Raw genomic sequence first — 25,734 nt, 5'->3', positions numbered from 1 at the left:
TGTTTGTCCATTACATAGCACTTTGGTGCATAATAAATATTATTTGTTTTTTATTATAAAATTGTTTGTTGAGCTCTAGACTGTTCTGCACACCTGTGCAAGTTTAATCTGCGCACTTTTAGTTACAGTATATGTGAAGAAAATGGGAATTGTTCAGAGGAAATGAATGAAAACATTTTTTTTTTAAATAATCCACAGTGACTAGTATGATGGACTCATTTTACAACAGTTCTTTCTGGTTCTTAAATCTGATTGGCTGAGAGCTGTGTGATATTCTAGTGATAACAGCACTCCTACCTTTTCACCGTTTGTATCACTCTGCTTGAAGCGACTGTAATGGCAGCCGAGCAAATCCACCATATTTTTTTACAAATATACACTTGTTGTACCACGAACTGTAGTTTTAAGAGTTTTTAGGCAAGAATATAGTTGTTTAGACCTGAAATTTGTGACTCATATTTAATTATAGCACATATTTTACAATTTGTTTAGACGTTTTCGGAGATGCAAGCTCCAGGCAGTCGGCAGCCGTTCAGTGCTCGTGTACCCGCAGAGAACGGCTTCATCTCGGCCAGTGCTTCGCTTCGGGGATTTGCTGCTGGCTCTTATAGTGTTCAAACATGAGATATTGCTCACATATATAAATATTATATATATATATATATATATATATATATACACACTACCAGTCAAAAGTTTGGAAACATTACTATTTTTAATGTTTTTGAACGAAGTCTCTTATGCTCATTAATGCTGCATTTATTTCATAATAAATACAGAAAAGCAATAATATTGTGAAATATTATTACAATTTAAAATTATGGTTTTCTATTTTAATATACTTTAAAATATAATTTATTTCTGTGATGCAAAGCTGAATTGTCAGCATCATTACTCCAGTCTTCAGTGTCACATGATCCTTCAGAAATCATTGTAATATGATGATTTATTATCAATGTTGAAAACAGTTGTGTTGCTTAATATTTTTTTGGAACCTGTGATACTTTTTTCAGGATTCATTGATGAATAAAAGGTTAAAAAGAACAGCATTTATTTAAAATATAAATCTTTTCTAACAATATAAATCTTTACTATCACTTTTTATCAATTGAACACATCCGTGCTGAATAAAAGTATTAATTTCTTTCAAAAAAAAGAAAGAAAAAAAAATTACTGACCCCAAACTTTTGAACGGTAGTGTATATTGTTACAAAAGATTTCTATTTTAAATAAATGCTGATATTTTTTAACTTTTTATTCATCAAAGAAAAAGTAAAAAGTATCACAGGTTATAAAATAATATTAAGCAGCACAACTGTTTCCAACATTGATAATAAATCATCATATTACAATGATTTCTGAAGGATCATGTGACACTGAAGACTGGAGTAATGATGCTGAAAATTCAGCTTTGCATCACTGAAATAAATTACATTTTAAAGTATATTAAAATAGAAAACCATAATTTTAAATTGTAATAATATTTCACAATATTATTGTTTTTTCTGTATTTATTATGAAATAAATGCAGCCTTAATGAGCATAAGAGACTTCGTTCAAAAACATCAAATATAGTAATGTTTCCAAACTTTTGACTGGTTGTGTATATTATATATATATATATATATATATATATATATATATACACAAATATACATATATAATGTGTTGTATACCTACAAAATATACAAAAAAAAATGATTCAGCCGAAGTGAAAATGTTGGATTGTAAGAGTTCAACTACATTTTTCCAGATTTTTTAATATATATATATATTTAATAACTAGATAGTTATTACATTCCTGTAACAGATGTTTGGTGATCTCTTTAAAACCAATCAATAGTTGACTATTCATTCAGGCAACTCACCAACTAATAAATTTTGAAAATATGTAGTTCTGCACATTCCAAGCCAAGATACTTTGAATTCTTTCAAGACGGCATAAGAGAAGGGCGAGAAAATCTGTTATCGGCCTTAGACTCCCAGTTGATAAGCTGCCATAATTAATAAAAGCTGTGAAAAGCCTGGCATTTCCCATTTGGCTTCTGCCATCATCATCACACCCTCAGTGAACCTGGTCTCCACTCACCCAAATTCTGTCTCAATAACCAAAAGAGAGAGAGCTTGACAGGGCTAGGCTCCTTTTAATCTCATGTAAAAAACATTTTGTCTCAGCTCAAGGCCAAACACAAGGTCCAACTCTGCTTATGTCTGGTCATAAGATCTTCAGTGCCTCGTTTGCCCAGATTTCAGAGGAAAATAACAGAATGTGCCTAAATTGGCTCTAAGCCTATAGTGTGCTTGTCTACACTGTGCATCTGGATATATGCCTGGATGTTACACTCTTCATCATTTGATCATCATTTAATGAAGAACCGATGCCATGATTAAAAGATGTACATAAACATCTCTTTTAAATTAAATTACTTTTACCGCGTGCTTTCTGCGGGTGATAACAGCGCAGCATTAATTGCACATAGCAAGTTTTGTAATTGGCACAATCTATAATAAGCCTAATTTGCATAGAAATAAGCAGAGTTTGACATGTATGACACTGAATTAATTTAAATACTTAAATGTCAGTGCTACTTCAGTGCACATAGCACCTGGTCAGTGAATAAAACCGTTTTGTTTTTGTTTTTTTGCATTTGAAATAACACGCAAACACAAGTATTTACTGTGAGACAGTTCAGTGAAGCACTTAGAAGTACACACTTAAAATTATAGTTAGGTTATTTTTAGCTTATAGCAAAAATGCTACACAAAATGAGCCCTGTAAATGTTTCTAAAGCAAGTAAAATATGGAAGTCCCCTGTTATTAGAGTGTGGGAGGATGGATCTGAAACAAATGAGAGTTTGTAGGAAACGGGGATGCATTTTTTAGCTTGTAACCCAGTAATCATTTTGGGAAGGGTGGGAACCAAGCTAAATCTCTGCCTATGAGGGACACTTCCCACTCACAGGGCTTCTGAGGCCTAAGAACCTGGATTACAGGCTGACTTCCAACAAGATCTGGATTTAACGTCTCCTGCAACACAGTAATCTACATCAAGCAAGTAAATGTCACAGAGCACAGAGGAAAACAAGGAACATAATCGGCCGCTACATAATCAGACTAGGGCTAGAACGACGCATCGGCAAAATCGATTATGCCGATTATGCACTGTTTATGTTCATCCCTAATCGTGATGCTTTATCACAATTGACAGTGTGTTATTAAAGGTGTGAGATCATCCATCAGAAACAACCAACAATGACTTGACAACAATGAAACAGTAATCGAGTGCAGAGAGTAGCCTAAGTTTGAACTCCACGCCTCGCAGCTCGCACCCACTGCAGCTCCGGTGGATCTGCAGATGGACGCAAATCATTTCTCTGTCTCCGTGAGTAAACTAAACCCATCATGATTGTGCAGTTCACAGTGGCTCTCACATTCTATGACATGGCAGACAACTAGTTGTCCAGTGCGGTTCCGTTCATTGAGTTCTGAGTCCTGAAAATGTGCAGGTGTCAGAATGGGGTTGTCACACATATAAAAAACAAAACGCTGTATGAACACAACCGTATTACACAGCCTTACTACCCATTAGCATCTGAATGAAGAGTTTTGTTTTATGTGAAACATGACAGGGGATTAGGGATGAACATAAAAAGTGTATAATCGACGTAATCGATTACGTTGACGCACCGTTTTCAGCCCTAAATCAGACTAATTGTAATTGGTTTTAGTTATTTCATGGTATGCAACGATGATAACAATAACAAACTACACTTTTGAAATAACATATGTTTATTTTATCAACCAAACATGATATTTAGCCAGATAGCTAACAAATATTGAGTTGAAATGACTATTAAGACTCTTTTGATCTGGCAGCCATGAAGGAAAGTCTCTTATTCTCACCAAGGCTGCATTTATTTGATCAAAAATACAGCAAAAACAGCAATAATGTAAAATATTACAATTTAATAGATGTTTTTGTAACATTATAAATGTCTTTACTGTCAAACTTTTGATCTGTAAGTGTGAGCTAGTAAAGAAATAAAAAAACACAAACTATTAACAATCATGAGAACACACATATCCTTTGCAGTGAAAACAATCCCAGAATGCATTGTACCAAGCTTAGTGGAAAAATAAATCCAAGGTGAGGTGAGCAAATTTTGAGTATCATACCATATTACTAAAGCCAGCAACTAGTGTCAGAATTTATGTTAATGTAAATATGATATTTTTTGTTAACTGTTTTAATATTAAACATTATAAAAACATGAATAAATAAAAACATTATAATAATTAGCCTGTTATACAACTACTGGGGCATAATGATACTATTAATGCAAAAAAAAAAAAAAAAAGTGAATGTAATTTATTCAGTAAAATTTGTAAAATAATGGCAGCATTGGCCATTTGTCCACACACCACGAATACAAATATGTGTCAGCTCCTAAAGAACATCACTTAACTTCAATGTATGTCAAATTTACCCTCCCCCCAAAATCCACATCCATACACACACAGGCTTCACTAAAGTTACAATGATAGAAGCAGTGCTGATAGCCTAATGGTCTTTTTTGCTTCTGAATTAATGTGCTTAAGTGCTCAGCTAAATGTTTCAGGCAGGGTTATGAGGTTTATAATGCTAGATTTATCCTGAACGAAGACTGTGGCATTATCTGTCATTCTCTAAGGTGCACGCTTTCAAAAAACTTACATTTCAAAAAAAGCTAAGATTACATTCAAATCTTGCTAATTTCACATATGGCTTTTGAGGTGAAAATTAAATGAGGTTTTGACTGAGAGGAAGATAATATCTAAAGAATGTTCTCAATAAAGCTGGATAGGGTTAGACTGAAAGCTGGTGCATGTCTTGTGTTTTACTGCTGGAGGTACTACAGAAACACTCACCACATCTTTTTAAAAGAGTCACTGGACCGAAAGTGAACATCTCCCCTAAAGCAACTCTTTCTTTAATAACGGCATAAATTAAACATGGTCCCTCACAGAACATCTTCACAGTGTTTCCACATAAACCAACCCTCAATAATAATTCATCAGTGAGCATCACTAGTTCTGCAATTGCTTGAAATGGTTCACACTAGCAAGTTAGCAACCCAAAATTGGGGTGCAAAACCTTCTAAATAGATAAAAATAATACAAATAAATAAATAACAGAAATATATATATATATATATATATATATATATAAACATAAATAAATATTAAAATAAAATACATTAAAATACATTCAGAACAGGAAAATAAATAGGCTTATCAACTTTAAAGGGGAGCAGAAAACACATCCTTTTTCCATATCACATACACATATAGTTTTTCTAAATTTGTGTACAATATTGATACTCTATTGCCTTGCCACTTGATGTTCTGAAGCATTTCAGATTCATGCTAGGATATAAACATAAACAATCAGGTTCCTTCTATTTCCTTGCGCCAAAAGAAACATCTTCAGACATGTTCTTCAACCATTTTAAAATGTTTAATAAACCTCACATTATGTTCCTGATGTGAACTGGAAATCACACTGACCTTATTTTGCATCCACTCGTATGAAGACCAGAGTCACTGTGGCTCTGTGGTAGGCAGAACTGGACAGAATGAGCATCCATCTCTCATAGATCCACAAAACAGACCTGTACTGCTCAACGGCAGATGTGAACCCTCAACCAAACGTGCTTTAATGTATCTCAAACACATACGTAAAATAGACCTGATGTAGTACAGCACAACAGATGTGTACTTCCAACCAAACAAGCTTTAAATCATCTAGAGAGCCGTTCCAAGATTAAATAAGCAGTTTTAAACGTCATAATCCCATCATATCCTCAAAAAAAAAATAAAAAAAACAGGCAAATGACAATCTGTAAGGTTGTATGCTCTCAGTTGATGTGACAAAGTGGAAAGAAAGTAAAAGCAAGGAAGAGAAACAGGGTCAACAGTGAGTGAGTGGTCAACAGTAGGGTCCCACTTTCTAGCACCCGGGTGTCACAGGATCAGGTTTTCCCCTGTAAGAGAACGGCCTGACAGTAGATGTGTGTTGTTTTGTCTAACCCTGAGGGGGATTACCTCATGACGCCCAACCCCCCATCCAGCTGTGACCGAGGAATTGAAAATGAGACAGTGCTAATGCTACTGCTGTTCCTTTTAGATGCTTCTTAATAACATTGCTGCATCATAATCATATTCTAACACTGTTCTAATCACGTGTTCATGTTTTCATAGACAGGTTTTCATGTCATATTTTTAACATTAATGGGCCATGCCCCGCCCCCCGCACAAGCCCCGCCCCTGAGTACTCGATTACTCGTGTTTGAAACCTATCGATGATTGAAATGAAAAATTGCCAAAAATGCCCATCCCTAGTGTTTTCAGCAGTGTTAAGCAGATTCTGATTGGCAACTCTGATTGGCCATTGCGTTCACACGTTCAACAGAAATGATTGTGATCGGCTACGATGCTCAATCCTTGTAAAAACACACTGTAAATAAAAACCTTTGATGCTTAGTAAGCACTTAAACAAACACAAACGAAAGTGTTTGAAAGCAACATGTACAACAACTTGTAGCAAAGATGGCATACAATTAAAAACTAGTGATGTGCTGAAATTTTTTGGCCGAAACAGTTTTGGAGGGCCGAAATCATTTACTGAAACGGTGACATTTAATTAGCGCTTTTCCAATGATGCATCTTGACTGTGTATCAGCGTCTGTTTAGTGAAAATGACGAGGATAAGCTACAAGTAAACCTGTTAGCTGTGAAGAAGATAGGGCTTGGTTAACAATATCCCTTTTTTATTTATTTATTTTTTTAATCAATCTTCATTTTGATGAACAGAGATCTTTAAGTATATGCTGTTTTTAGCTGATGCGTGAACAAAACTTCACTAAACATTATTTGTAGAGCACCTACCATCCAATAATCATAAACTTTTTGCTATGTTACTTATGATATAAAAAAGTCTTTCAAATTCTGCCAATTATAAACTGAAATTCAAACAATAAATGTGATTTGGTGCTCTTTAATGTGGCATGACAGATTGTTATAGCCGCTTCAGATCATGTGAACATATTACCTCTTCCTCTTTACTACTAGTTATAGCACGAAATAAACATGAATGAACATCAGAAGGAATTTTGAAAGAGACAGTACAACTTACTGAAATGTATCATGTCTCATGTACTCTCCAAATCAGTGTTTCAACCTAAGGAAGACATCAATAAATCAGCTTGTAGACAATGTCACGTAATGTTACATTTACCTCAGGAAAGTATTTAGTCAGCTACAAAAAATACCTCTCCTCTAGAGAAGAATTTTGCCAAACATATGCACTATATTACATAATCATTATATTTATATATAACATGGAAACAGGTTATTACAGCCACCTTTTAAATATTTATTTTTCAATAACAAATTGGAGTAGAAACAGAATTGGATCCTTAAAAAGTTTATAAAAACTGCCTTATGTGCAGTTTAAATGTTTATAATTCAACAGTTTTATTTGAGTGTTCATAATAAATCCGATCAATTATTTTTGGTTTCGGCGTAGAGTTTTTGGCTAAATGAAAACTAATTTCTGTTTCAGTGTGTCAGTAAAAAAATCATTCACCAAATCATTTTTGTGAGAGAGGAATGACAGTTTTACAGTACATTTACTACTTACTAGAAATGTCTGTGGCAGGTCACAAAAAGGACAGTCAGCCAGACTGTCACTGACACATTTAAAGTGAAACCAGAGGATATGCTAGCCAGCATACATTGGTCAGCATTTTATCACACAAGAGTGACTTTCAAAGAACTGACAAAATGAGAGGGTTGAGCACTGGAAACTAGCTGTCCACTTTAAATGATGACAATAGTTCTCCCATTTTTCAGTGACCTTGAAGTTTAACTAACTAAAGCTGGCCAGCATTAATTCCAGTATGTTGAGGCTAAAAGAGATATGAAAATATGAGATAAGGAAAAGTGCTATTGTATTAACCCAGAAGGAAGATTGGAAATGGGCCATAATGGAAAGAGAAACCAGGACTTATGCTTTATTTTAAGTCTTTATTTTATGCAAATCTCTTTAATCTTTACAAATATCAAAATAAGTATATTTTTTATAGTTATGATTAAATTTACTTGTAGCATTTAAGTTTTAAGTGTTTAAATATAACATTGGCCATTTATCAGTTATCAATTATAAAATTAAAACAACTGATTTATCGAATCAGCCAGAATTTTAATATTGGTGCATCCCTAGTTATTTTAACAAGCAAAAATTCATCAAGACTGCAATAAGAGCACTGCAAATATATATTTATATATATATATATATATGCTATAGGTGTGATATGGTGAACAGACAGATGTTTTGTGTCATAGAAGCTACTATATATTGTTGATTTCAGCAAGAATACTGTATTGAACAATCAGAAGCCAGGACTGGAACAATCCCTTCTATAAATGGCCTATACAACTCTCTTTATTTTTTGCAACATAATATGTCTCAATTAAAAAAATTTTTTTTTTTTTGTATGTTTGTTTTGTCCATGCAGTAGTGCGATGTTCCAATTCTTCAAAAAAAATCTTCCGTTATGTCATACAAGCTTGGAACAACATTTTTAGGTGAGCTAGCCCTTTAACCTACACTAAAAAATGCTGGATTAAAAACAACCCAAGTTGGGTTGAAAATGGACAAACCCAGCAGTTGGGTTAAATGTTTGCCCAACGTGCTGGGTTGTTTTATTTAACTCAACTATTGTTTAAAAATTACTGTATTACTTGCTTAAAATGAACCCACAATATGTTGAAAATTAACATTAATATGTTTAATAAATGAACATTTATTGATGAATGTTAAACTATAAACATTTACTAAATTGTTTATTAATAAATGTTCACCTTTTGATTATTATTGTTTCCTCTAGTAATTATGTGTCTGATTTTTAATTTCCAAACTATTTATGGTTCATTTTAAGCCAGTCATATATTTTTAAACAATAGTTGGGTTAAATAAAACTGCCTATGCAGCACATTGGGCAAACATTTAACCCAACCGCTGGGTTTGTCCATTTTCAACCCAACTTGGGTTGTTTTTAACCCAACATTTTTTTAAAGTGTATGGTTAAAAAAGACATGACCCAGGATTAAGTGTAGTGAAGAGCCTTGGCAAAGGCAGTATTTGTGCTCAAGAGCACAAAGATTGGCACAAGAATGGCCTCTTGCAGGATTCAAACCTATAACCTGGTTACATACCCAGTTCCCTTTACAACCATATCCCCACCATCATTCCTGCTGTACTGAATTAAACTTTAAATTGCATTTAACAGCATTTTCTCTGATCAGATAGCTATCCAACCATGAAAAGACCAGGTGTAAATTCCCTCCGAAATGCTTTTGAGACAAACCACTTCAGGGGGTGGTTTGGGATGCATTTCAGATGAAACTGGCAAAGTGTAAAAGCCATGTATGCAAATTTTACTACACCCAAAATGTTAGAAAAACAAATGTGAGAGTGTTATACCGGCTCCTGGTAGCCAGATATGACAACGCTACTGCAATACACCTCGCCACAGATATGGCCCAAATATCTGAACAGTTGAACGTCTTTCTTCAGCAAGCAGGCTGCCACAAATAAAATTCAATATTTGGCGTCACATTCTGAAAGCTCAACACAGAGTTATTTTCATAGTGGTGAGCGCTATATTCTCTCAATAATGCTGACGCAGCTCACTCTCCTATTGCGGTCTTTGATCTTGAAATAAGCTGATGTTAAATAAATTGCAGCGCATGTCTGTTGCTTTCGGTGACGTGAACCCTGTTGTATTTGCATATAGCATGGGAACTGAAGATCTCATATTCATTTTGTGGAGAGAGACACATGTGGTCAAGTGTAAATAAAACAGTTTTAACCAGTAAAAATGCATTAAGTGACAAGTGTAAATAGGCCCTTAATGGGGAGAAAAAAGATCAGGCTTTTATCACTTTTAATTGTCAAAGCAACTTCTATGAGCAGTGAGACATCTTATGCATTAGAGAAATGCATCCTATTGACTAGAATTAACCTAGACATCAGACCTTGGTATCGAGTTAGGAAGCAGTTTCCTTGGTGATGAGAAAAGTGGACAAATGGCCCATACCCTTCCCCCACCTTCTGGTCATAGTACACCAGGTGCCGGACACTCTAACTAATCCTTATCCTTAAAGGCAAATAATTTGAATAACTAGTGCGCTAGCAATCAGAAGTGAAAATAGGTTCATATTAGGTTACAATTCTTTAGAAGACAAATATAGAAAGAAAACAGTCAGCGGCAGACAGAATGAAAGAGGAAGGAGCTGTGTAGTCAGTCTAGTTTCAACAAATCTTCAAGGATTGTTTTGCCTTCACTGGTTACTAATAGGTTACCATGTGTACGTCCTGTAATACCATGAGTATAACTAAAAAATTGTCTCGTCACTGTCAGTACATTCTAACCTTGGTGTCTCTGAAGCAAAATAAAGAGCTTTAGTGAAGGAATTGTATGACAAAATTGGCTCTGCTTTGGAACAAATGCTCAAAAAGATCTCAAATTCAGGCTCAACCACACTGTTGTCCCTACATGGCACATGGCTTCACTGCCTGGAGTTCTTCCCAGTTGTGGGACATCACATTTTCATTTCCTGTAAACTATCTTGCCTAACTCAGTTTTTTTCCAGTTTTACATCTCCATTAAGCCAAAAATACTCAACATTTTCTGTCTTGAATTTCAAAGAACATTTCTTCCAAAGGCTCATCCACAACATCCGTATACAAAAACAATGTACTATACAGTATACACTGTAAAAAGATCCTCTAGTCCTAAAACAGTCTGCAGTACACAAGTTGCAGGATAAAACTCACAATGCTATAAAAATACAGACTGAAAATTCCAATCCAGTGTCCTGGTTTTTTATTTAAACCCATGTTTTTCCAAAATGCTAAATGACTCAACAGTAAAACATGGAGTGGGTTTGGGACTCCTGCACTGTAGCTATTGAACCCAAGCATGTTTTTAAAGGTTAATCAGTGCGTTCCACTCAGGGAACAGCTGGCGGGAAAAAAAAATCACTAAGTTAACATACTAAAAGGCACTTCGATCATTCGAAACCGTTATGAAGTAAACAGCAAAAGTTTTTTTTAAGGCGAAACGTCCGGTAATCCTCAGAGGAACTAAACAAAATAGGGTTATATCAAAAACCACAGAGGAAAGATTCTTACCCATAGTCATCAAAAGAATACATATTGGGAAGCTGGAGCGCCGAAGAAACCAAGGAGAAAGAAAATTCCTTACAGCTGGATGAAACAAAAAGAAAACAAGGAAAAGGAGGGGGGATCAAAGCGAGAAAAGTCTGTGCCTATTTCATCCCTCATCCTCTCAGCTAGGTAAAACACGAAGTGCACTCATTTCTGAGATTCAATAATGCAAAAACAGGCAGTGTGCGAAAGAAAAAAGAGATAAGGGAGGGTAGGAGAAGAAAACGAGAGAATGAGAGAGAGAGAGAAAAAGAGAGAGAGAAAGAAGGAGAGAGGGAGACATGTGACAGATACGGACCAGTCACCTTGTCCTGCTCACATCCATTCTTATCCACTCAAAGGATTGGAAGGCGGTCTGTGCCTTAAAGAAGTCTCTTTCCACAACAGAAATACAGCCGAGAAACAGCCACATGACCCTTAGACACACATACACATATTCTCATTCCTACAGTTAGAAGCATGCAGAAGAAGGCTGCTGGTATTCATTGGAAGAAAATATTTATCTTGATGAGTTTAAATCACACAGTTTAGTCCAACAAGCTTAATCAAGCATGTACATAGGAAACTGTAATTATATACATATAAATATGTATATATGCATACATGCAGTACATACTCTGTGTATATATAAATAATAAAGCATTCAATTTAACATATTTGATTGCTTTTTTAAATATAAATAACTATATTAATATGTAACCAACAATTAGCCTATATGTTAAGATATATGACATGGTAGTACATATAACACGGTAGGAGTTAGCACGGCAGGTTAATTTTGATTCGGACAAGAATAAAAGTTATGATGACTTGCGGTTCAATAATGAGTCAGATTGAGTCAGTACTGGTCTGGAAGATTCAGTGAATGATTCATTAGAATAATACAAACTAATACATGAGTCTATTTGACCAATACATTAGTAGTATTGTCTCATAAGTACGGACCCCGCACATTACATGCAGAAAACAATATATATTGTGGTCACGAATGAATGGTTACTTTCTATGACATATTAATTAGTTATTTCTGTTAAACTGTGGCCACATTTGAATAATCCTTTCCCTCGTTTTATGTGAATCATGGCCACACAGTAATAACGCTTTCCCTTGTTTTAATCAAATTGTGGCAATGATTCAACTAAAACGAAGGAACAAAGTAATAAGTTGAGAGACCTGGGAACAAATTCTTAAAGGGATAGTTCACCCAAAAATGAAAATTTGATGTTTATCTGCTTACCCCCAGGGCATCCAAGATGTAGGTTACTTTGTTTCTTCAGTAGAACACAAATGATGATTTTTAATTCCAACCGTTGCGGTCTGTCAGTCGTATAATGCTTGTCAATGGTAACTCCATCTGTAAGAGTCAAAAAAACATGCACAGACAAATCCAAATTAAACCCTGCGGCTCGTGACGACACACTGATGTCCTAAGACAGGAAACGATCGGTTTGTGCGAGAAACAAAATAGTATTTATATCATTTTTTACCTCTAAAACACCACTATGTCCAACTGCCTTGCGCATCCGGTTGGTGAGGTCTGAATGCGCGTTCTGATGACGGAAGTGATGTCTCAGGCTTATACTTCAATGAGTGTGAGACATCACTTTCGTCATCAGAACGCGTTCAGACCTCACACACTGGATGCGCAAGGCAAACCGATCGTTTCATGTCTTAGGACATCAATGTGTCGTCACGAGTCGCAGGGTTTAATTTGGATTTGTCTGTGCATGTTTTTTTGACTCTTATAGATGGAGTTCCCATTGCCATGCATTATACGACTGACAGACCGCAACGGTTGGAGTTAAAAATCATCATTTGTGTTCTACTGAAGAAACAAAGTCACCTACATCTTGGATGCCCTGGGGGTAAGCAGATAAACATCAAATTTTCATTTTTGGGTGAACTATCCCTTTAAATCATGACCACAATATCTTGGTGTTTTTTTGTTGACACATGCAGGGCTCTGTATATGAGATTCATTTGTTTGTGAATCTGACAACAATGATTGCATCATAACAAAACCTCCCAGAAGGAGTGAGTGATTGTTTTTACTTCCCCTCTAGAGGCTGTGCTTGTACTTCACTGGGTGCCATGGACAAAAAAAAAAGAAATTCGCAGATAACTGATATTTTGAAAGTTGATAATGAAACTTTTAAGAAACGTATATACACTGTGGCTCAATAAAATATAGTGCCATGCTGTAGTAAAAATTGTTTGTGCTGGAAGAGGAGTCTCTTGGTTCCTTGAAAATGACAGAATGAATCGTGACAGCTGGATTTGATACATCTTCGGGGTCTCAGATAAATTACGCAAGAGGAAACACTTCCAGGAAATACATTTGCTTTAGCTCGACAAGTCAAAAATAACGAAAAGACAAAACATCCTCATAAACAACAGCAAATATATTAAGCATTACTAGCAACTAGCAAATCTGACAGAAGTGTTTCAACCTAAAGAGACAGGCATTTGTATCATTCCAATGTTTAACCGAAAACAGGATCTTCTACATACTGTTGAACTCATACACGAAAACGAACACAATCCATGTGTTCGTATGGTTCAGCTAATCAACAGATCTCATTGCCAGTGAGTATAAAAAGCTCATTTTATACACTCATTACTGCCTGCCAACAAATTAGGGCCAGGTCTAAGTGGGGTCTAAGATTCTCCTTGTGCCCCCCTCCCCATCACCACAGGATTTTTGGGGAAAAAAATAGTTACACACACAAATTACTAGGGACAGTATGCGCTGTACTTCTCTAGCCCACCTCATGGTGTGCTCTTACAGCTCTCCCTCACAAACTCGCTCAGCACTTTCTAGCGTTCCTGAATTGAATCAAGTCTGTGAAGTGAATGCCCTAACCTCTCCATAATGGAGCACTAGTGCTAAAAATAGCCTATATTGTGAAGTAAAGACTTTTGCTCAGAGAGTCAAGGGTTGAATAAATCATTCCACTGAACCGGTTCCTCAGTTTCCTGTTGGCGAGAACGCAACCCGGTCCAGCACAATTTAAGACTTCCTTCTAGTCCAGACAGAGAGAGAATAAAGGAAAGGGAAAGCAGACACATGAGGAAGACTAAAGAGAGGCTGGAATAAATGCACTTATATGAAGATAATGAAAAACTTATGTGCATGTTGATGTTGATATTTTGTATGAACTTACTGTACATGCTTACTATACAAATTTACAAGTTAGTGATTTCACAATAGCTTAAGGGACTAAAATCAACTGTAGAAATCAGATTTTTATTTAAAACATCAAGTGAAATTTCTGCTCACTACAGTAAACCATTTTCCTCTATAATAATTAGTAAATTAACTATAAACAGTAGTCTTTTCTTAATTTTGAGAATTACAATTGTGAAGTGATAAATATCATGCTCACTCACTGTTATTTGTGATTTGATTACAGATGCATTTGTTTCCAAAGCACAACTAACCATGAATACAAGAATCGTTATTACCAGATTTACTCTGAACACACCCAGTGAATATCCACTGCACGGGTGGAGACTAGCGCATGTAATGCTCCATTCATTTTATTAACGATAAAATACTTTGTGTGGTCACGTTTATTGAAAGTTCAATGAAAATCATCATGGCCATCGGCATCAATAGCCTACTCTGCATCTCGGTACACTGAATAAGCGTTACACACCCCAAATACTGTCACTATCTCCGCTGATGTCAGCAGAACAGAAAACAGGTGAATAATCTGCTCTCTCATAAAGGGCCTCACCTCGAGCTTTCAGTGGCTGTGTGCCAAATCCTATGAGCTGACTACCCAGAAAGCTTTTCTGTGGATCGACTTCTGGGCGTGTCCTAATGATGGCTAATAGTGTTTGATTTGTAAACTCATCAATTATTTAAATTCATCTTTTTAAGTTACCAAATCGCTCCATGAACTGATTCATACTTTTAAATGCGAATATAGGAGCGGCAAATGGCAATCAACCTCGCATTTATTTTGTTGGACTTTCAGAAGGAATATGAGTCCATGGGTCCATTCGCAACCCCACTATGCTACTCTTACTACTTTTACCATATCTTTCTATGGCAGAATTGGTAAGAGTAGTACTCTTGCTGTTCCGAATTGAGCAGCTGTTTGAATCTGAACTAAATTTTGACCAGCTGAGATCTAGTGAAGAGCTTATAATATGTGTAAAGGAGTCAAAACAGTGGCAGGAATCTCTTTGTCACACACACAAACGAAGATCTGCTGCGAGGATACGCAATTCTGATGCCTGTACCAAACTGTAATGGGCAACATCGTGACTATAAAGATGTATACTTGAGCTTTTTACCCTTTTTAGGGTCGCATCTTGTGACATTTTGTCGTTTTTGGTTCGTTTACATGTCTTTGGTCCATGTTGCGTTCATATTTCAGTCGAACCACACCAGAGTTCATTTGGAAGCGGACCGAGACCCATATCTTTTCATTGGTCTCAGTCCACTTGTTTGGTGCGCACCAGGGTTCGGATTGGCAGATCCGTAGTCAATACTGTATTAAGGGTTTATAAAGATTTATTTTGATTGTGTACGATTTACCATTTTTAAGGAATCAGTTGAGTGAATGATTCAATGATTCACATAACACATATAAGGGCATTCACTTGTCGCCACCTACTGGCGAAACGGTGAAACTTCTAAAAAAGGTGACAGAACGAACGAGTGAACAAATCTTTTTTAGTGAACGGATAGATTCAAGTCACTGGGATGAATCAAAATCGCCAACTCTATATAGGCCACCCAAAATGCTGTCTAGATAGGGAACTCACAAGATTTTAAACAAACCCAATTAATAGCTGAGATTAGCAGTGTCAAGTGCTATAAAATACATAAATATCTATAGCAGTGCATTTATTTATATACACCAATGCATTTTAATGTATAAATTAATTTATACATGCAGTGTCAACACAGCTTACCTCATTTTCTGATGATATCCCCACGAATATGGATGTAATAAATAATTAAAAAGGTGAAGGAAAAAAAACTTAGCAAAGCCACAGAGGCGAGCTGCTCTATGTAAAGATATCAGCGCATAAATATGTATTTTACTGAGTATTAATACAACACGTGTACTATTCCATAAAACAATGGTCAGCTTGAATGTTCAATGCTCATCCAGCGATGCACAGCCGGTCCTCTGATCAGAAGCAATGCAGATGTCTCGAAAGATCGACAGCATATCGCTCTATGTCACCACAGCTGAATAAAACATATCCCATGTTTAGCTCATGGTCGCGCCTACAACATCGATCTGAATCGCGGACTGCAAACGCGCACTGGAGTTGCCATTTTCCTCCTCCGTGTAATGACAATGAGAAAGGAGCTTATCGGGATAGTGTAAAAACAAATACGAAGAACAGCGACCACTGGTGGCCAATATGCCGCACTGCAACTTCCTCTGAGCCCTGCCTCATTGGGTTACTGTTATTTCTCCTCTTCCTGTTATTCATGCTCATTTGGCTCTGTTGTATAAACAGGCAAAAACAAATTATGTTTGAAGATGAATTATGTTTAGGAATGCGTGTGCTGCTGGTCAGGGCTTCATTGTTTAGAGTGCAAAGGGTTTAACAAACAGATGTAGAAACTACTATATGTGTTTTCATATGACCCTCTTGTTCTACCTGGGTAGATGGTTTTACAGTACATTATATTTTCAAGGTGAAACAACAGATTCTTTTTCCTTACTTTTCCCATTTTATTATACATTCATATACCATGATATTGTCATGTGGCTGTGGATTTCCATTATCCTTCACACCAACCTTGATCCAAAAAGCCTATTTGGTTAAAAACACAGCTTTCTCAAATTTCAGAAAAATGTTTGCCCTCTCTTTTCATGGCTATGCCATATATCTGACAATGAATATGGAAAATAGGTTAGACAGTTACAAACAAGCTTGTGCATGCTTAGTTTTATTAATAATACTACAGTCATTTGACTGTAACTGTTTGTTTTCTCAAGCGGAGGTTATGAAAATGGAGCTTAACTCTAATGTAATTGTGCACTACATTATGACGTTCACTTAAGCTAGTTGATGCACAAAACAGATTTGATGTCAGACTGAGGATTAAACTAAATCAGAGATTGATGGCTCTAGTGATTTCACAAGTCAAAGTCATTGAAGGCCTTAATCTATTTGACTCTGCAATACAGTCACTTTGTTTCCCAAACTCGTGCTTTTTTTTCCCTTGAGAAGATTTTGATGGCTGATTTAAAAAAAAAAAAAAAACTTTTTACATTTCCAATTCATGGAACACAATAAATATTTGAATACAGCAGAGGATAGAATGAAATCAACCGTGGGAATGTGGCTGCAGTACCGCGACATACCAGACAGTGGCAGCAGAGGTTAAAAAAAGATTATGGAGGCAGATTTTTTTTTTAGTACAAAATGATGGTTAACGTGCAATTTATCAAAACACAGTCAGTGTGATAGAGTATAATTGATGGTATTTTTTAAGACTCTAAATGATACATTTGAAGTTACCATGTTACAGTGTTAGTGCTTTGATCACATATATTGGTCTTATATATACTGGACTGAACTATTCATTCCAAATATGTTCCTCCATGTGCTTTGGCATCACATTATCTTTGACCTTTAGAGCAGATTCTTTAGTTTGTTATTCAAAGACATCTCTTTCATAGCCTAGGGAGTGTGTGAGACAGTCAAAACAGAGAGTCATTTCAAATATTGGTGTCCTGAGATAACAATTAAAGGCAAATAAAGTCGAGACTCCACTTCAGTCTGTAGTCGATGGCTCCACTTTTGATTTCCCAAGCCACTTGATCCCAGAAAAAAGAAAGTTCAGTGTGACAGTGGTAGTTTTACACCACACGCCACTGCATTACGCTCATGTCCTTCCCTCCTGTAGAGACTAAGTGGCTGTCGTCAAACAGGAAGTTAACGTTGGTGACGTGGCTGCTGTGTCCACCGTAGATGTGACTAGGAGCCTGCAGAGGTAGATAGAGAGAAATAAGACCATATTTTAACATTACGTGGTGCTAAAATGAATATCTATCCAGGGCCATCGCTAGAGGGGCGAAAGTTGGTTAGAGGGGCCCAGCCTTATCAACCTCCCTCCCATTCCTCGATACCCCAGCTACGGCCCTGTATCTATCTGATGTCTAAAAGATTTAGTGCTGTTTCTTACTCGAGACTGAGAGCAGGGGAATGCGAAGAGATGAACTTTGCCAAAGTCGTCTCCGGTGGCGAGCAGCCTCTTTGCATATGAACTGCACACAGCATTGATGTCCGTACCATCTGAGCCATCCGGCCACAGTCCTAAAGAGTAACACAAACAGAAAATACATGACATTTTCGTATAGATTTATTGCTGTACACTTACATTTATAAAAAATAACATTACTAAATAACACTATTGTGCAGTTATGAACATATGAGGAAGACTGTGACATGTTCAGTTGAGCTGTATTTATTTACTATCACTACAAATTAAACTGAAATGTAGAAATTTAATATTTTTAATTATTTCACACTGCCATGCATTACATAAAACATTAACCTTACCAAAAACATGGAAGCCCAGTGTGCAGGTGAAAGTGGCCCATTCAATATCCCGGGTGGTCTCCACACTCACAACTTGCTTGCACACAGAGGGAATCCCTGAAAGACAACGATGAATTTATAGTATAAATGGATGGATTTAACAACAAGATGTTGTGGGTTGTGGAGTGTGCAGTCAAAGAAACAAGAACAACAACAAAAAATGTAATTTTATAAATGTTTTTCTTTATTTTGAAAGATGTGCATGAAAGAAAGACTATTCTGTCAGATGAGAAAGCTGTTGATTCAGTATCTGCTGTCAGATGAGATGTTGTCACTTGTCAAGCTATATGTCAGTGTCATTATTCGTAACTTGAAATAAAAAGACTCGCACCTCAAAAAATGAACTGTCCTGTCCTATCAGACGTTATACTGTGCTCCCACACAAATGCGGAGGAGTGTGGTGTATATCACTTCACTATATATAAAGACCAAATTAAATAACGAGCATGCAACGTCATAGTTACGTTGTCCATTAGTAAATCATGAAATTACCCAAAAGTACCAATAAATTACATTACTGGTATGTCATGTAGATGGAAAGGATTTGCATGCAGGTATAATGTTCATTTTATTCATCAAGATCAGTGTCCATGTGTTTTATTAACAGTTTATGTTAGTTTTGTATATTTACCAGTGTAACTGCTTAAACCAAAATACCACTTTATTTTCACTTTGTGTTATTTTCTATATTTTTGATGACTGTGGTGGATCATACCAACTTACTAACTTTATTGTATTAACAAAAACTAATTTGGGACTGCTATTTAATAGCCTTAGCTTATATTGTATATTCATCAGTGTTAGTGATAAGTAAAATGGGGTGGTACTTTTGTGTGTGTGTGTGTGTGTGTGTGTGTGTGTGTGTGTGTGTGTGTGTGTGTGTGTGTGTGAACCATTTTTGAGGAATAAATTTCCTTGGTACAAAAATTTGGGTCACAGCTTAATGACAATGGGAAAATGTGGGTCTCATGGCCAAACCAGTTGAGAACCACTAACTTGAAATGATTAAAATAATAAAAAGATTATCGGGTAGAAATCATAGGTAAAAATACTTGTAAAAACCCTTATTCAGTAAATCATGACTGGAAATGTCAAGTAAATTCATTGCGATCCCTAAAGAACATTCAGCTCTTAAAACTATAAATTATAATTATTTTAGTTGGTTATTTAAATCTATATGGACATACACACACACAAACTTTACAGAAAACCTATCAGTCTATATGAGGGGGTCTTTGAATATCATTGTGTACAATGGGGGGCTATCGAGTCAAAAAGGTTAAGAACCATTTATTTAAATAAAAGTTTAATATTGAGTATATTCATGTAACTGTGTTTGGTAATTTCAGCCATACTGTATTAAAATGTATTGATTAAATGAATGTAACTATGGTTGTGGTCAAGTAATGAAGGAAAATAACTATGCTGAATGGCTAATATTGTCCTGAACATGATCAATAACATCTAGAAAGATTAAAAAAAAATACTTTAGAAATAAAGTACCAGTCCTCACTGTAAAGATACTTACAGTAAAGGATCTCATAGTCTCCTGAGTTGGACACCAAGTACTGAGAATCCACAGACCAATCCAGATGGGTGATGAAACTAGAATGACCCTGTGAGCAAGAACAGACAGAGAGTACAAACATAAAAAAACAACATTAATTTGAGGAGAGATGTTTGTTTATATGTGAACAGAAAAAATATATAACATGGCAGTGTGTTAAAATTCTTAAAAATAATTTTCATTAATCAAAATAAAGCTGAAATAAAATATAAAAATAAAAGCTCATTCAAAATATTAATAAATACTATAATACTATATACATGATACTAACATAACACTGTGATGTGGTAGAATCAGTTGGTCTATGGTCTATAATAATCTATTACACACTTTAATTATACAAAACAAGTCATATTTTTGCATAAACATACTTACTGAGCACTTTCCAACTCTACTGTATTTCTTGCCATTTTCTGCCACAGCATAAATGTAGATATAGTTGTCATGTGACCCAACTGCAAGGAAATTACCATCTGGAAGAAATAACCGAGGGGTTTCAACTTAATCAATTGCAGATATTTTAATAAGTGCTAGTTTCTGGTTAACTTCCTAATGTTTTCCCAGCAAGCAGTGAAAAAGCTGCTAGAGTAATTAACTCTAACCTGGAGAAAAGCGCATAACCGACAGCTGCTCGTTCCCATCCGTGTGCACCGTGACGAGATCCTTCGATTCAGTATCAAGAACAAGCCACCTGCATAGATTGATAATGAGTGAAAGGACAATATTAAACACACAGGTCTGAAGAAACTGAAACATAATAAAAGGTTAGACTCCTAGATGAGGTCTTCATCCAAAGCCTTTATTAGGAAATCAAAGACGGCTGAAGAATGCTGCTGGGATGGTATTGTGTTCCTGTGTGGCATTAGCATAATAATAAGTGTTTGAGTCTTTCATGTAACACTCTATTAGACCACTTTCCTGAATTGTAATGATGTGTCAGGGACCCCATTGATGAAAAGAAATGGCTTGCCTCACCTGCCCATCTGTGTTCCTATAGCAACCGTTGCCCCAGACGGGTGGAAGCCGGCCGATTGAGCGGCGTCCTGTCCATGAGGGAAACACACATACATGCTCAATCAAACATCCTGTCAACACAAATGCGGTTACATCTCAGCCTAAGGAACAGCAGAGCTCTTTTCATTATAGTTGCAGTAGTGACAAGGTTTTCAATAACAAGAAACCCATACACAAGCTGTGAAATGACACTACAGTAATGCAAGTGAAATCTACAGAGGCAGGTCGCTCACCTCCAATGTTTTGGTCCAGATGGGCTGATGAGAGCCAGAGTCCCACAGGCAGACATGCTTGTCATAGCCACAGGTGAGGAACTGATGCTTCAGCGGATGTACAGTCAGGCCCCATAGCTCATCTGTGTGGCCCTAACAATCAAACGGATGCGAACATCAGTTTGGTTTGAATGTCAAAGAAAGTTTTAAACATCAATTATATTCTGTATTAGATCCACAAATTGAATTACTCTTTTACACTAAAAAGATTCATTTTGCTTCAACATTAATACATTTTAAATTAAATACAATACATTTTAAATATAATAAATTACTATGCCTAAATCATTTAAAAATAAAATATCAAAAACTAAAAGTTTTAAATGCTACAAGTGAATGTCGGCATCCTAACATTATGATGTACAGTATGAAAATGGATATTCATTTTGAGATTTGCTAAAGATTACATTAAACTGCTATTAAATTATTTATTTAAATATTTTAATAGTATAAATATTATATATGTAATAATAATTTTATAATTTTAATGTATTATATTTTTAAATATTTAAAGTTTCATCTAAATGTAAAAATAGGAAGAAATTAGCATAATAAATATCCAGTATCCAATATATATAAAATATTGACCAATACAGATAAATTATTTTGTCTAAATAATTTCATTTAAAAAATACAAAATTTAATTTAAAAATAAAACATCAAAAATCAAGTGATTTTAGGCATTACAACATTATAATGCACAGTATGGAAAATGGATATTAATTATGAGATTTGCTAAAGATTACATTAAACTGTGTTATTAAATTATTTATTTAAATATTTTAATAGTATAAATACAATATATTTAATAATTTTATAATTTCAATGTATTTTATTTTTAAATATTAGCATAATAAATCTTCTTAGCATAATAAATATCCAGTATCCAATATATATCAAATATTGACAAATATATATCAAATATTGACAAATCAAATAATTTTGTCTAAATAATTTCATTTAAAAATACATTTAATTTAAAAATAAAACATCAAAAACAAAAATCAAAAGTGATTTTAGGCATCACAACATTATAATGCACAGTATGGAAAATGGATATTAATTTAATTTTGAGATTTCATAATGATTTAACATTTATTGTTATTAATCATTAAATTGTTACTACATTATTAATTAAAATATTTTAATAATTTAAATATTTTATAAATGTGTGTGTGTGTGTGTGTGTGTAATATTTAAATATATAATAAAATATGTAATATTTAATATTTTAATTACTATTGTTTTATTTTTTAAAAATAAACTAATTATTTTATTAAAAATGTATTACTGAAAAGACAAATTTTAAGTGAGTTTTTGATGACAGCAAAGGTCTGAGAAATGAGCATGATAAATACTCCAATATATATCTAATATTGACCAGTATAGACACATTGTTCTCTAATAATTATTTAAGTAAATAATTAGATGTTATGTATATATTATATATGTTCTCAACAAACCCACTAAAGTATTTTAAGGACCCCAGCGGGCCATGGAAATCCTCAGTTTTACTCTATATACATTACTATATAATTTACTCTTGGGTATTGTACATATACTGGTAAACTTACCTGGGTGATCGGTATAAACTCCCCATCCAAACTGCCTTGTAGGACATAGTTTTTGGTTGTGCCAATAAGAACCGTTTCTCCCCGTCCTTCAGCCACAGTTCGAATAGGGCCATATAACTCAGGCACCTGGAAGTAACATACAAAATTGAGGGTAAATTATGGCTAACTGCTTGAATCTGGTACTACTATTCAAGCATATAAATGCACCAATATTATGTCTATGTATGCCTTACCTCCACAGTTTGAATTTTTTGATAATTTTCATCCCATGAGATGAGTTTACGGTCCTTCCCACCTGAGACCAGCGTCCCATTTCTCAACATGCAAAGTGCAAAGACGCTCGCCTCATGTGCTCCCTGAATGGCCAAGCTAATACGATTAGATCCTGTGAACCATGACCAGAAAACAAGCATTATATAAACCAAAATCAGTATAACAATCAAAGGTGTTCACAGCCTACATGAAAAGAGTCTTAATGATTTGTGTAAAAACAGAGCACAATTTTTCTTTTATCATCATTAAATAAAGAATGTTTTGTCGGCAGCAGCAGGGCCACCCTTAGATAACACACAGCTGTTATGCTTTACAAAATTCATTATTGTATTTTATAAAGAAGATATTTTACAAAGTTCAATGGAGGTAGGCTTTTACAAAACATTCAAATAAATCAATGAATAACTCAATAAACCTTTTATTCTTTTACCTTTGCCCCACACAAGTATATTTCCACTTGAGTCTCCAGTGATGGCGTCGCCATTTTCTGAAAAAGTCACACACAATACAAACTTGGGCTTCTCTTGTTTCTGCAAGAAACATAAATATGACTTTATTTTTAAAGCAGAAATGCAAAAGATGTATCACACACACACAAAAACAGTGATAATACATGTGTTTTATATATTCTACAACTACACAGTGAAATGTTTGGACACATTTGATTGATTGATTTATGTTTCTCATGATCTTAAGAGCCTTTAGAAAAAAGGCTTATACTTGAATGCCGGAAATTAGTTTTGGAGACAAATATAACATTCATGAAAGAATTTAATACTTTTATTCAGCAAGGACACATTAAATTGATTATAAAGACAAAATATTTCTATTTCAAATAAATTCTTCTTGTGAACACTTTCACTCATCAAAGAATCCAGAAAAAAAATGTATCATGGTTTCCACAAAAATATATATATATAAAAAAAATCAGGTTTTCAACATTTATAGCAAAAAGAAATGTTTCAAATCAGCATATTAGAATGATTTTTGAAGGATCGTGTGACACTGAAGACTGGAGTAATGATGCTGAAAATTCAGCTTTGCCATCACAGAAATAAATTACATTTAGAAATATATTAAAATAGAAAACAGTTATTTTAAATTGCAATAATATTTCACAATATTACTGTTTTTACTGTATTTTTAATTAAATAAATGCAACCTTGGTGAACATAAGAGACTTCTTTCAAAAAAAAAAAAAATTACAAAATCTACTGTATGCATTTCTTTACAAAAGTAAAATTTTAGTTCATTTTTTAGTTTATGCACCAGATGAAGCTAAAACAGTTTTAATCTGAACTTTTTTGGTTACTACATAATATAAATTCATATACTTCCATTTGTGCTGTTTTATATTTTTGATGTGTCTAAACTTTTGACTGCTAGTGTACATAATGCACAAGTTTTACCATATCTAAACATGCATCATACTATCATTTATCAAAAAAATGAAATTTAAATAATAAAATGGAAAAGTTTCATTGAATTTGACCACAAAGTCTTATGAGAGATTACCTCAAAAAGACCCTGTTTTTTCACAAGAGACCCTTTTTCTAATGACCAGAAGTAAAGATGTGATTTTCCACACGTGACAATTATATTAGCATCTGTCGGGTGGAAATCAGCAGCAAAGACTGACTCATTGGAGCACTGTGAGGGCAGAGAAAGAGAAGTCGTAAAGATGTTGCCTTTGTTGACATACAAGGTACACATAAAAATAGACACTGCTATCTGTCAATATACCACATTAGGAAGCACTCACCTTGACTTCAGCTAGTCTTTCTTCCCTCTGCCAGTCCCACACAGAGAGAATGTGGTCATTGGAGTCATCCACAACACACAACCAGCTTCCACCATTCTGTATGTTTTAAAAGACATTTTTATCACTCTAAAGCTCTTTTGACGGGTAAATTTAAAGAAAAGAAAAAAAAAAAAAAAAAAAAAAGAATCACCCATCCAGTACTTTTTATTTTATAATAAAGAAATAGGCTGTATTTTGCTGTGGCACATGAGAATGTTTGTTTGATAACATAATATAGAGTGACTGGCTCTTACCGACTTCGAGAAGGAGAGGCAGACCAGAGCTCGATCAAAGAAACCGGTTCCAAGGATGTGCAACGTGTTCAAACTCACAGAGTCCCACACTCGCACGTGAGGAGCCAACTGCTGCCAGA

At 34.9% G+C, this 25,734-nt stretch overlaps 2 protein-coding genes across 22 annotated transcripts in view; both read right to left on the bottom strand.

The window, feature by feature from the left end:
- evla (Enah/Vasp-like a) overlaps positions 1 to 16,612 on the bottom strand; it is a 36,324-nt gene extending 19,712 nt beyond the window's left edge. The window contains exons 1-2 of one of the 8 annotated variants that reach the window (XM_051868750.1): positions 16,206 to 16,612; positions 7,176 to 7,220 (exon numbers count right to left, since the gene is read on the bottom strand). In XM_051868750.1, the coding sequence (XP_051724710.1) occupies positions 7,176 to 7,195 (20 nt within the window). In that variant the 5' untranslated portion in view covers positions 7,196 to 7,220; positions 16,206 to 16,612. Of the gene's footprint in view, positions 1 to 7,175; positions 7,221 to 11,240; positions 11,540 to 11,574; positions 11,676 to 12,513; positions 12,540 to 16,205 lie in introns of those variants that run through there. The other 7 variants (XM_051868751.1, XM_051868754.1, XM_051868753.1 and 4 more) reach the window with 7 other exon arrangements.
- A 348-nt stretch (positions 16,613 to 16,960) lies between these two features.
- The window catches only part of eml1 (EMAP like 1), a 59,601-nt gene continuing 50,827 nt past the window's right edge, over positions 16,961 to 25,734 (bottom strand). For 13 of the 14 annotated variants that reach the window (XM_051868732.1, XM_051868734.1, XM_051868735.1 and 10 more), the window contains 14 exons: positions 25,616 to 25,726; positions 25,323 to 25,418; positions 25,076 to 25,210; positions 23,991 to 24,090; positions 23,521 to 23,672; positions 23,288 to 23,413; positions 21,675 to 21,806; positions 21,403 to 21,470; positions 21,030 to 21,118; positions 20,803 to 20,900; positions 20,389 to 20,476; positions 18,822 to 18,917; positions 18,445 to 18,575; positions 16,961 to 18,244 (listed from right to left, as the gene is read on the bottom strand). In XM_051868732.1, coding sequence (XP_051724692.1) covers positions 18,119 to 18,244; positions 18,445 to 18,575; positions 18,822 to 18,917; positions 20,389 to 20,476; positions 20,803 to 20,900; positions 21,030 to 21,118; positions 21,403 to 21,470; positions 21,675 to 21,806; positions 23,288 to 23,413; positions 23,521 to 23,672; positions 23,991 to 24,090; positions 25,076 to 25,210; positions 25,323 to 25,418; positions 25,616 to 25,726 — 1,548 coding nt within the window. In that variant the 3' untranslated portion in view covers positions 16,961 to 18,118. The remainder of the gene's footprint in view (positions 18,245 to 18,444; positions 18,576 to 18,821; positions 18,918 to 20,388; positions 20,477 to 20,802; positions 20,901 to 21,029; positions 21,119 to 21,402; positions 21,471 to 21,674; positions 21,807 to 23,287; positions 23,414 to 23,520; positions 23,673 to 23,990; positions 24,091 to 25,075; positions 25,211 to 25,322; positions 25,419 to 25,615; positions 25,727 to 25,734) is intronic. The other variant, XM_051868733.1, reaches the window with a different exon arrangement.

Source organism: Ctenopharyngodon idella, chromosome 17 (assembly GCF_019924925.1).
Source record: "Ctenopharyngodon idella isolate HZGC_01 chromosome 17, HZGC01, whole genome shotgun sequence".
NCBI classification, from domain to species: domain Eukaryota; kingdom Metazoa; phylum Chordata; class Actinopteri; order Cypriniformes; family Xenocyprididae; genus Ctenopharyngodon; species Ctenopharyngodon idella.
Note: the sequence above shows the minus strand (reverse complement) of the source record. Positions and strands in the feature narration are given on the sequence as shown.